This window comes from Xenopus laevis, chromosome 8S (assembly GCF_017654675.1).
Source record: "Xenopus laevis strain J_2021 chromosome 8S, Xenopus_laevis_v10.1, whole genome shotgun sequence".
In the NCBI taxonomy this organism is placed as follows: domain Eukaryota; kingdom Metazoa; phylum Chordata; class Amphibia; order Anura; family Pipidae; genus Xenopus; species Xenopus laevis.
This window is the reverse complement of record NC_054386.1, coordinates 52893876-52906857: the sequence shown is the minus strand read 5'-3', so window position 1 is coordinate 52906857 and position 12982 is coordinate 52893876. Positions and strand designations below refer to the sequence as shown.

Sequence of the window (12982 nt, the reverse complement as noted above, 5' to 3'; positions counted from 1 at the left end):
TGGAAGTCATACAACACATAACGCAAAGTCGGGGTACTGTTTTCAGCAGCTTAGTTGGCTAGTGTGAAAATTCATATGCATGTTTTTCATTTGGGGTCCGTACACACCACATACTTTGGTAAATCTATGCATATTGGGCATCAAGTTATTCATTAGACCTCTGACATCCATATTTAGGGTGATTTTTATTTGTATGTAAAACATTGTGTGCGAAAAATGCGGCAAACTGCAACATTTTTAGGCAATTTTCAGAAATGTTGTAAAAAAGCTTTGCAGTTTGGTAGTAGAAAGACGTCTTTATCTTTGTTGGATTCGTCAGAATGTGTACTTTCCAAAAACATATGGGTTTGGGGGGTCTTTACTGTTAGGAGGGTCTTGAGGCACATAATATGAAGTCAATGGTCTGTTCACAGAAGGCGAATTGGCAGCGGTGAAAACTTATATGCACTATTTTTATTTGTGGTCCGCACATGCCAGCTGCCTTGGTATATCTATGCATATCGTCCATCAAACTGTTCAGTAGTGCCTTGGCATCAATATTTGTTATTTTACAATTGTATGCAAGAAATTGGGTGAGATAAATGCGGCCAATTGCAATATTTTTAGGCGATTTTCAAAAATGTAAAAACCGTTGCTTTTATCGCCAAATTTAGGAAAGACTTGGTACTTTGAAGTACAAGTACATGCATACCCAATTTGGGTTTGTGGGAATGTGTGCTTTCCGAAAATATATGGTTTTCTGGGGCGAACTTACTTTTTTCTACCTTTGACCCCCCCCCCAAAACGATGTAAATGTGTTGATTTTGCAGTACCTGAAATGACAGACCATATGGGGGTCTTCTTTTGGGGCCCCTATATGCCATATGCTTAGGTACACCTATACATATTGGGCATCAAACTGTTCAGAGGACCCTAGGCTTTCATATTTGGGGTGATTTCTGTTGATACCTAAAAGTATGTGGGTAATACAATGCTTCAGGATAGAAATTTTGAGGTGATTTTTGGAAATGTCGCCGACTCTATGGCTCCTAAAGTGCAAAAACCGACAGCTAACGACCTGCGCCTCCTCTTCCACCCTAGCCAGAAAGACCAAGATGGCGTCCAAACTGGGGAACAGGTGGAAAGTGAGGAAGCTGAGAGCATAACGAAACAAGATTTGCACCTACTATTTCAGAACATAGAGAAAATGGTTAAAGCAGAACATGCTAAAACCACTAAAGAACTTTCAGCGGAAATCACTACCCTAGGCAAGCGGATAGATGATCTGGAGAACCATGTGGACAGCACTGCGGCCTACCTCCATCAGGTTGATAACGACATCACAGCCATTCACTCGCAACTCGAGCACATGCAATACGCTCAAGAAGATGCCGAAAACCGTTCCCGCCGAAACAATATCCGCTTGAAAGGGATACCGGTGACGGATCTTCACACACTACTTACCGATATGTTCCAGGAGGTTTTACCAGACACACAGCCGGAAAGGTTGGAGATGGAGAGGGCTCATAGAGCTCTGCGGCCTAAATCGGGTCCGGAAGAACGACCGAGAGACGTTATAGTGCGTATGCATTATTGCAAGACCAAGGCGGATATCATGCAGGATGTTAAACCTATGGATGAACTGGAAGTGGAAGGTCATAAAATCGCTCTGTTCCCAGACATGGAACCTGCGACTTTGGCTAGACGAAGAGAGTTCAAATCGCTTACGGAGCTCCTGAGACAACATAAGATAGTTTACCGCTGTGGATATCCTTTCTCCTTACAAGCGTCTCATCAAGGCCTGCACGTACATTATCCGAAACTTGCAAGATCAAGACAAGTTTTTACGGGCCCTGCACCTTCCAAATGAGCTACCATCCTCGATTAGACCGAATCGACTGAAACCACCACAATTGCGCCAGAGAGCTGAGTGAACCCTCTACTTTCCATGGACGGTAAAGTAACAGTTATACTGGTTTGAAATCTCGATCCCCACATCATGGTCTTCTGGTCATACCTATGTGGGAATTAAGCCCTGAAGCTTTGCTTAATTTTTGTTTACATTTTCTACTCATGTAAGGAGTTGGAGAAACACCTTAGTCATCCGAGTGACGACTCCGAAACACCATCCCCCCCGCTGGGGCCCGCACGTCTATAGACGGCCCCCTACGGGCACGATAGCGGCCTGACCTACCCTCTCGTAGACTTTTGTTTTTGAGACGGGAAGTCCCTGAGTTATATTTGAAACATATTTTATTTAATTTTGTCTTATTTTATATTTGTATTGTATTTACTCTTGCTTTGTATGTCATCTGTACTCTATACTCATCCTACCCACCCCCCTCCTTCCCCAGTGGGACTCTCGCCCGTCGTGATCTCCACCCATGCAATACCTCACTCCAGCCGTGACACTAACCACCTAGCCTCCATATCGCCACATTCTGATCTTAAAATAGCCACGCTAAATTGTAAAGGACTCAATAATCCGGTTAAACGCCGGATGGCCTGTCATGATCTGTTGTCTACAGGGGCACATATCCTTCTTTTGACTGAAACGCACTTAGTGCGCAGAAAGGAACCTAACTATTGGCATAAAAATATCACAAAGACATTTTCTTCCTCTGCTAAAAACAAAACCAAAGGCGTGGGAATATTGTTACATAAAAACTGTCCCCTTGAGATAACAGAATCTCACTCTGATTCTGAGGGCCGAGTTTTGTTACTACTGGGTAACATTGGCAGTATGCCCTTGACACTGGTAGCTATTTACGCCCCTAACGAACGACAATCTGAATCTACATTGGAGTCCTTTATTGACAATCACAGGCGTGGAGAGCTTATAGTGGCTGGAGATTTCAATTCTGTGCTTGTACCCAATCTAGATAGATCTACTACCTCCTCACAACAACCTCACCCTACTCCCAAAGCAACCAAAAGTTTATGTGCATTGGCTAAAGCTCAGTCCCTTCTATATACCTGGCGAGTTCTGAACCCAGACAGTAAAGATTATACTTTTTATTCTACTCCCCATAATTTGTATAGCAGAATAGATCTTATTCTGGCATCTACCATACTCATAGATAAACTGCTAAAAACTGAAATTATCCCATGTACATGGTCTGATCACGATATCATGATGTCTGTATTCCTAATGAGTGACTCTAGACCTAGAGGAGAATGGAAATTAAATGAACAATTACTCAATGACGAGACAGTTATCCAGGAGTTGACACAAGCTATTCCACAGTATTTTTCTGAAAATGGCAAGGGAGAAGTAACTAAAGAAATGCTCTGGGCCGCACACAAAACAGTAATGAGAGGTTTACTCCTGAAACACGCCTCCCGTCTTTGGAAACTGAGAGACTGTAGAATTAAACAGCTTAAAGTAGATATCCTCCAATTGGCTACTTCACATAAGATAGATCAAGACCCATACACACTTAAACAGCTGATTGCTAAGCAGGGAGAACTTAAACATATTTTGATAGAAAAAGCTGAGAAGGCTCTAACTTATACAAGACGTATGTTTTATGAGAAAGGGAATAAAGTGGATTCCATGTTAGCCAAACTATTATCAGGAGGGCCCTCCTCGACATCTATCAGATCTCTGAGGAACTCTAAAGGGAAAATTCTTCATAAATCTGATGATATTTTGGGGGAATTTACTCGGTATTATTCTCAACTTTATGTTGGAACGACAGTACCAAGGAAAGATAGAGCTGCTAAAAAAGCTAAAGCATACTTAGCCGAATGTGACCTGCCAAAATTGACACCTGACACTACCCAAGCCCTCCAAAAAGACATCACAGGAGACAAGATCATTGATGTAATTAAGCAATGTAAATCAAGAAAGGCCCCGGGACCTGATGGCTTTACTATGCTATATTATAAACAATTTAAAGATGTATTACTTCCCCACATGCTGTCTCTTTTTAACAATTTGTTACATAATAAAAGCTGTTTTCATGCTGATATGCTAAGAGCCAATATCGTAGTTATACCCAAACCCCCGAAAGATCCTATGCTTTGCCAAAATTACTGTCCGATTTCTCTTACCAACACTGATGTTAAAATATATGCCAAAATTCTGGCTAATAGATTGGCACACGTGCTGCCGCAACTGATCCACCCTCATCAAGTAGGCTTTGTGTTGGGAAGAGATGCGGCGGATAACATCAGGCGGACAACGCACCTACTCCACCATGTCGAAAGCCTACAGATCCCCAGTGTCTTCCTTTCCCTAGATGCGGAAAAGGCTTTCGACAGTGTGGACTGGATATTTCTGAGAGAGGTCTTAGATTCTGTGGGCTGCACTAACCAATTTAGGGAGGCTATCATGGCCTTGTATGATGGCCCCACAGCCAGAGTTTGTAATGCAGGACACTACTCAGAACCCTTTGCTATTCAAAATGGGACGAGACAAGTTTGCCCTCTGTCACCCCTGCTCTTTGCTCTTTGCATGGAACCTCAGAAAATCAGACTTAATCCAGATATCTTCGGGATTAATGTGGGGATTGACACTTATAAAATTGCCCTCTTCGCGGATGATACTCTACTCTCACTTACTCGCCCACAAACCACATTACCTAATCTATTTAATGAACTCCACAAATATGCTGCAGTTTCGTGTTTTAAAGTTAACAACTTAAAGTCTGAGGCATTGGCACTTTCATTGACTAAACCAGTTCTGAAACTACTGGAACTGAATTTTACCTTTAAATGGCAGAAGGTGTCTTTTAAGTATCTGGGAATTCTCCTTACACCCAAGGTTACTGACTTATATCCCCATAATTATCTCCCGATGATTAAGAAACTTATGTCTACTCTCAGATCTTGGCAAAACAAAAAAACAATCTCATGGCTAGGTAGGCTACACTCTCTGAAAATGGTCATAGTTCCCAAAATACTGTACCTATTTCGTACCCTCCCGATCCCAATTTGTAAGACAGATATTGATAGACTTCAACGTGCAATGTTTACTTTTTTCTGGAACGACAAACGCCCTAGGGTGTCCCAACAGATTCTTATGCAATCTTTGCATCAAGGTGGCCTGAATTTTCCTAACCTCTATCGTTACTGGTGTGCGGCTCAGATGGCTCAAATGACCAAACTTCACCTACCCCCGAATACAGTTAGATGGGTATCCTTGGAGGCACAATTACTGTCACCTTTGTCCTCTCAGGGTTTTCTGTGGTACCCACGAGAGGTTAGACCCCCAATTGTATCTACTAATCCTATATTGAAACATACATTCATGTTGTGGGATAAATTGAAACATAAATATAATGTAGGGATTTGCTCAAATCCGTCTCCATTCACTCCACTATTCTATAACCCAGTTTTTCCTCCGGGACAGAATTTGCTTTCTTTCAGGTGGTGGATAGACAATGGCTTTCTTGATATCAATAGCCTTACTCCATTTGGCAAAATTATTACTTGGGAGGACTTGAGATCCAAATACTCTATTCCTCTGCGTGAACATTATCGCTACCTGCAACTCAGCCACTTTATCCAAACATACAGAGGTAAAACTTCAAACCCGAAACTTTTTTTGAATTTCTCTGCGCCCACCCACACACTAAGGGACAAATTTCCTTAATTTATGCTCACTTTCGCTCCTCTGCCGCACCAGATAAAAATAAATATATGGAAAGATGGGAAACGAGACTTAATAAGGTACAAGAGAAGGCACAATGGGAACTGGCCTTTGACAATATTAGGAAAGCATCCATTAACACCATTATCAAGGAAAATGCCTATAAGCTACTATACAATTGGTACCTCACCCCAGTAAAGCTAAACCGAATATACCTCTCTGAACCTACTTGCTTTAGAGGCTGTGATGCACTGGGAGATGAACTGCACATGTGGTGGGAATGCCCACTAATTTCTAATCTTTGGAAAGACATATTTGCTATCTTGAGTGATATCTTTAACAAAAAGATCGCACAGGATCCTTGGCTTGCCCTTCTTACCTTTCCGTCCACGTCTCTCTCTAAGAAAGAATTTAAGCTCTGCTCCCACATATGCTTGGCTACCAGATGTGCTATTGCCCGTAAATGGAAAGAAGGTATACCCACAATCCCGGAAATTAAACGCAAAATATGGTGGGTGTCCTCTATGGAAAAGCTTACAGCAATGATCCAACATAACATGGACAATTACACTACTATTTGGAATCCATGGATGCTCCGGACTGAGACGAACTTACGAGTTCCATCAAACCTGCCTGCTAACGCAACGTGACTGTCTTCTTATAATGTCTTTCATGATGTTCACTAATACTTATAAGGTTTTTGGTACAACTTGAAGTGGTGTATTTTTCATATATCTGATTGATGTACGATGTCAATTGGCGAGAGTCCTACCCCCTCTCCCCCCCCCCCCCCGTTTTCCTCTATCATTCTCTTCTTTCTTTCTTTCTTTCTTCCTTTTATTTCTTTTTTCCTAATGTATTTAACTTTTGTTATATGATACTTTCACAATCCGATTACTACTACTTGTCATGAACCCCTGAGATATTGTCTGACTTGTAAATCTCTGCTTTCTCTTGTGACTTGAATGTTGAATCATATGACTGGATTGTGGAAGAAATAAATAAAAAGTTGAAAAACATTATAATTTTAGGAAACAATTGCAACTTGGTAGTTTGGAGTACAAAGATATATTTACCCATTTTTGATTCACCAGAATCTGTTCTTTCTAATAATGGGTAGTTTTCTAGGGTAAACCTACTGTTAGTGGAATGTTTGGCCTTGAAATCAGAAGTATGCCGTTTGGGGAGCGGTGCTTTGGACATTTCGTAGTGTACTGCTTGTAGATTTTGAGCTATACAAGTGAGAAATCTCCATAAAACTCTTTATATTTGGTATTGCCGCGTTCAGGAGACATAGACCTTTCCAAATCGTCTGTGTTCTCGTACATAAAATAAATGATCTTTCTGATATATGTGATTGTTCTTTGTGAAACATGATTTTTTTTTCATTTTACTAGACACTTAGAAGCCTATATTTTTTTACAGAAGTAGAATTACACCAAAATTCTTGCATATTTTGAAAGTTCAGTTGTCCTGAAAAAAACAATGTATTGTTTTCCTGGGTAAACTAAAAGACTGCCCCAGGAAAGGCCCTTAAACTGAAAGAGTGCAAAATATCTAAAAACTGCTTGGCAGTAGATGTTCACATCTAGGACAAAACAGCTGGCAGGGAAAGGGTTAACCAATATCTCTTTAAATATTAATCATTTGCTGCATTGTTTTGTATTAGGGCTGCAAAGAAAGAATCCGAAAAGGGGCCAGCGCAGCTACAAGCAGAAGAAAAAGAGAAGGCGAATTAAAGTCCAAGATGACGCCAGTGATAGCAAGGTACCTACTTCCAGTAATAAAATGCTTTATAACCTTTTATTTACAATTATATATAAACTCTGAATTCATTGTACAGTCTTAAATGCAAGTCAGTATAATTAAGTGCGCTAAGAACAAGGGCATGATGTAATACAACTTAAGCACAGGATGTGTTCATATTTAAACAATGTGTTTTTTCAGTTTGCTTAAAATGACTTTTATCATTTGATTTGATTATCAGCACCCCTATAACTTGGTAATAGTGCGTAAAGATTTTACCTTTGTCACTTAGTGTTATAAAACTGGTCTTCTCAGGATATCGCCACCGGTTAGATACTTGCAGCTGTAATTTGCCAAACATTTTATATCTGACTGCTTATAATACTGCAAAAAAGACATCAATATGATCTGACTGGACTTTGCATCTGGAGAACTAAGGATCAGATGTGGCAAAGCTTTATAGCTTCCAACATTGCATTTGTTCTTCTGTAATTTCATTATAATCCATCTTATTTAAGTTTGAGTGATCTTGGTGGGCATGAGGTCTGGTTTCCATAACCATTTTACATGTTCATTAAACCCTCTGGCAGTGCTTGAATTGGAGTGAAAAAATGGAGAAATGCTGCACGTAATGCTACAAGCCCCTCCCACAATTCAGCCATATCAACTGTTCTCAAAAAGCATCACCCACAAAACTTTTTTTTTTTGGCTTCACCCACTTTAATGCAAAGCTATTTTGCTATTTACATTTTGGTATTTCCTTCTAATATACAATTTGATGCCCAGTATGCATGGATTTACCTAAGAATGTTGCCTGTAGAGACCCAGAAACGGAAATTGTGCATATGACTTTTTTAGGCTGCCAATTCAGTTTCTGCAAACATAGCAGTCTGTCTGTATATTGTGTGTCATAACACGCCTGTGTTATTTTATATTAGCAAGCATATTTTATATTAGCCCACATTTCATATGTTTATTATCTCACCATTCCTCAATCTGCTACTATTCTCTACCATTCCTCAATCTGCTACTGTTTTCCGGTTTCAGTTTCTCTCTGTACCCCCTATCTTCGTCTCGTCTGTTTTTTTTTTTTTTATAAGACTCCTGATTCCTCCACCGTCTTCAACTATATAACACTTCTCCATTTCTTCTCTATTTGTCTCCCATCAATATTTTCTCTCCTTCTCTTTTAATATGCTCTTTTCCTTGTGTTTTTTAAATATGCAAGCATTTGTATTTATTTGCATGCAGAAGTGGGGAGGATCAAAAGAAAACTCCGTTATTACACTGAAATAGTTCCAGTATTCAAAACTTTTGCATCCCCACTGAGGGGAAGGTATTTCACGGGAAATAAAGAGTGGAGGGATGGCATCATTCTCCAACTTCAGCACTGTGCTCTGGTAATTAAAACTAATATATACATATCAGGAAATATTGCCCGTTCACATCTTTTGTCTTAAAATTATTCTTGATGTTCTGTGCAGTCAATCAGGGAACACCTGACCAAAAAAAATGAAGATTCTAGTGTGGGAGTAAAGCTGGCCATAGTTGTAAAGGATCTTTAAAGGATCTTTTCGTTATCGTGAGACCACAATTATCTCGAAACGATGGTTTAAATGTACGATGTGTCCATCAACTGAAAAGACCATTTCAGGCGATATTGCCAGCAAAACTGGCCAATCAATTTTTTAACCTGGCCGATCGATTTTCTGACAGATATCGGACGAAAAATCGTAAAATGTACGATCGTTCGAATCCCACTAAATTAACGATAATTTGACGGATTGGTGGACTTCGCTAAAATGTGCGTCTATGGGGACCTTAAGACAAAGCTTGGTCCATTCATTGGCTGATATAACCTAGAATATTTGTGTGCCCTTGGTTTCTATGAGCCCTGTGACCTACAAAGCCTTAGGGACAAAATTTTCTATTTAAGGTGACCGTGTTTAATTGTGGGATTAGCCAGAGGCATAGGTACCATAATGGGCACAAAATGGCTAAATTAGAGATTTCGCTATAGATTTTAAAACTTTTGTTGACCACATACTATGACAGTGGCTCTTGCATTCTACTGTCTTTCCATTTGCACTTTATTACCTATAATGAATTATATTTGTCATATCTGCAATATGCACTTGTTAGTGCTGTTTCTTTTTGATTTTAAGTTATTATACATTTAGTCCTATTTGATCTACTGTATATAATTATTCTTTCTATCAGCCCTGTGTATTTGGTTTTTCCTTTACACTTAACAAGCCTTTTTACTTCTATATATTATATACCTATCCCTACCCTGCTACTCTGCATACATGTCACTGTTTTTTTTTAGAGTAATCATGGTAGTTCAGAGAATGGAGACCAAGATGAGGACTCAGACTCCAAATCACCTGGAAAGGGCAGGAAGAAGATAAGAAAGATTATCAAAAATGACAAGTTGCGAACAGAAACTCGGAATGCCTTGAAAGAGGAAGAGGAGAGAAGGAAGAGTATAGCAGAGAGAGAGCAAGAACGAGAGAAACTAAGAGAGGTAAACAAAGCTAGATTTCACCCCTTGTTAGCCACTGATTTCCCTCTTTAAAATGGTGTCCATCATAAATAAATCTCCTAACGCTGGTTATCCACGTTTACAGTAGACGTCATGGGGTAGTATATTAACCCTTTCAGTGAATGGGCACTTCACTGAAATAACATTTTTGTATGATGTGGAGAGGAGTAGTCTAAAAAAAATCATGATCTGCATATTTTTTATTGTTTTTCTCTGCAGCTCATAAAAATACTGAGACCAAATCCAAAGAATACCACTGCAAATATTAAACACTAACTTTAGAACTTTATTTAATTAAAGCTTCTTTCTCCAAGTCTGCTTGGGGGACACAGGGACAGTGGGGTATAGCTGGTACCACTAGGAGGTAGGACACAAGTAAGAAAAAACTGGTTCCTCATCTACTGGCTATACCCCCAGCAGGTGGAGCTCAGTTTGTGTTGTGTCCTCAGGAGGATAGGACATATAATTTATTGTTTTATTTTTTCACAACTATTGTTCAGCTAGACTGACACCATGGGATGCCCAGGGCTTCTACGCTGAGTAGAGGTTCCCCATTGGCATTTCCCAGCGAGGAACCTGTCTCCGGGTCTCAATAGCTTATTGCACAGACCATCCAGACTCAAGTATCCTTCATTTACAAGAGGACAGAAGGGCTGGCCAGAGGACAGAGGAGAGCAATCTTCTCATGGCTTTTCTCTCCTCCCTAGGCTCTCCCGGCGACTCAAAATGGAGTCCCTCAGATCAGTCATCGCTGCAATGTCCCCTGGACAATTTCTGATTTCCCTCAACAAAAAAGATGCATATTACCATCAGTAATACTTGCGATTTGCCTTTCAAAGGCTGTACGACCTCCAGCTCCTCTCTGAGACCTCACATTGGTGTTACTTGCTCTGCAGAGGCCACCCTTTGAACCACTATGCTCAGTATCTCTTCAGTGGCTCACCTGAAAGACGTTTTCTTCCCCTGGCAATCGCCTCAGCGAGGCGCGTCTTGGAACTTAACTCCTTGTCATGCAGAACGCCCTTCTACCATGACAGGGCGGTGCTCCTTACCGTTCCTTCCTTTTTACCTAAGGTCATCTCACACTTCCATCTGAATCAGAAGATAGCTGTTCCAACCTTCCGCCCCTCATCGGCTAACCCAAAGGAGGCAGCACTTCACACCTTGGATCCCGTCTACACAGAGTCCAAGACATTGTACGTCCCCAACATCCCTGTGTCCCCCTAGCAGACTTGGAGAAAAGGAGATTTTATGTACTCTCAGTTAAATCTCTTTCTCTTCAGTGTCTTGGGGAACACAGTGCTTCCCTCCCTGGATTGAGGCTCTCTTTTTTTTCTGTTAGGCATGATACAGTTTTTTTTTCTCCCATTACTGATTAAGTTATTTGTTTCTTATTGCATTAAAATTCCTGTTGACTTTGATACAAACTGAGCTGGGGGTATAGCCAGTAGAGGATGAGCCAGTTTTTTCTTAGTTGTATCCTGCCTCTTAGTGGTACCAGCTTTCCCCCTCTGTCCCTGTGTCCCCCAAGAAACTGAAGAGAAAGAGATTTAACAGCAAGTACACAAAATCTCCTCTTTATTTCTAGTCTAGAACTTTTGCAAATGTATGACTGTTGTGAAGAAAGCTCTGATGGTCCACTCAACAATTTCATTGTTATAAATGTTTCTTATAGACATATTGACAGTTGACTATATTGTTAGCAAGCATCAAAAGTTATAATATAAACTATAATTTTATAAAATTACATATGCTATGTATTAATGTAAGGGCACAAATCTTATCTTGCATTAGCCCATAGAACTTGCATAACTTAACCTATATATGTGCCAAAATGCCAGCTCAGTATAAATTGTAAGCCATAATATAGTGTATTAGTTCAGCCAGCTATCAGCTCACATAAACTGTCTTTGTGTATTAATTTATATACTTTGAGTAAAGTGCGTTATACTTGCATAACAGAGTCACAGCTCATAAACATACTGTGATATAGGGGGGCATGCTTTAAAGGGGACCTGTCACCTCCCACATGTCCCCTCTTCTCACCTTCTAATTGTGTAGCCAGTTTCTGGGCATGGGCATATCTCCTGTTCTGGAGCATAAACAAAATTTTGACATGCTGCGTTGCTTGCCTTAATAATAGTGTCCACAAAATGACTGCTGCCTTCTTGCTGTGATTGTGAATTCTTTTACACTCTCCGTTAAATGTTTCTCATTGCACTTACTCACACATCAGACATCTGCAGTATATCAGAATAATGTAGATCACATATACAATCGAGAAAAGAAGGTGGAGCAGTAAACAATTTATTCAAAAATAAAAACATTTAGGGGCGCATACGCATCATGACTAGGTGAAGCCGTTTGTTTCCGGAGCTCCGCAGTGAGAGGCCATAATCCCCCGAATTTAAGCCACATTCATTTTACAGAAGATCGGGGAATTTATGGGGAAAAAGAAAAAACGCGAAACAGCAGGTACACTAACACCATTCCTGCATAAACGCTCGGCTACAGATAAGCTCCGCAAGATCCAAAATGGCGGCGCCACTCCGGACATAACGCGGGCCCCAACCAAAAGCTCCCGACTGCTCCCCTCAAATCAGCGCCCCAGCCACTCAAGTCAACTACGGTAGAGAAGCTGTGCAGGGCGAGGGATAGCGGTTGAGGAACTGGACACGGGAAGCACATCTACCCCCAGCTCCCCCGCGAGCTTACTTCCACACAGCCCTTCTCAGCTCCTTGCGGCCTTACCAGAGGAGCTATCTGGGGTAAGGGGAGACAGCGACTACCCCGACCTTGGGCACACCTCGTTATCTATCTCTCCAAGTGCCATAAGCTCCCAGGCTACTACGCCACATGGGCACAGAGCTATGGAGAAGAGGCCTGAATACAAAGATCACGGAGATGACTCTGAGCTGGAGCACAGCACTTATTCCAACACGGCTGCCGAACTCCACACACCAGAGCACCAGCCTGAACTGCACACTCGTGAAGTAAGTGATCTTCAAATATCCATTCCTGTCACTGCTGATATATTAGCCCAACAACTCTCTGCCTTGCACAACTCATTATCGGCAACCATAGCAGGAGCTGTTAAAGAGGCTGCCCACGAGTTT

General features: G+C 40.9%; 1 protein-coding gene across 1 annotated transcript in view; it reads left to right on the top strand.

Moving 5' to 3' along the window:
* LOC108700535 (transcriptional regulator ATRX-like) overlaps nt 1–12982 on the top strand; it is a 175992-nt gene that overhangs the window by 83285 nt on the left and 79725 nt on the right. Inside the window, 3 exon segments of the mRNA XM_041574678.1 lie at nt 7245–7355; nt 8573–8721; nt 9651–9848. Coding sequence (XP_041430612.1) covers nt 7245–7355; nt 8573–8721; nt 9651–9848 — 458 coding nt within the window.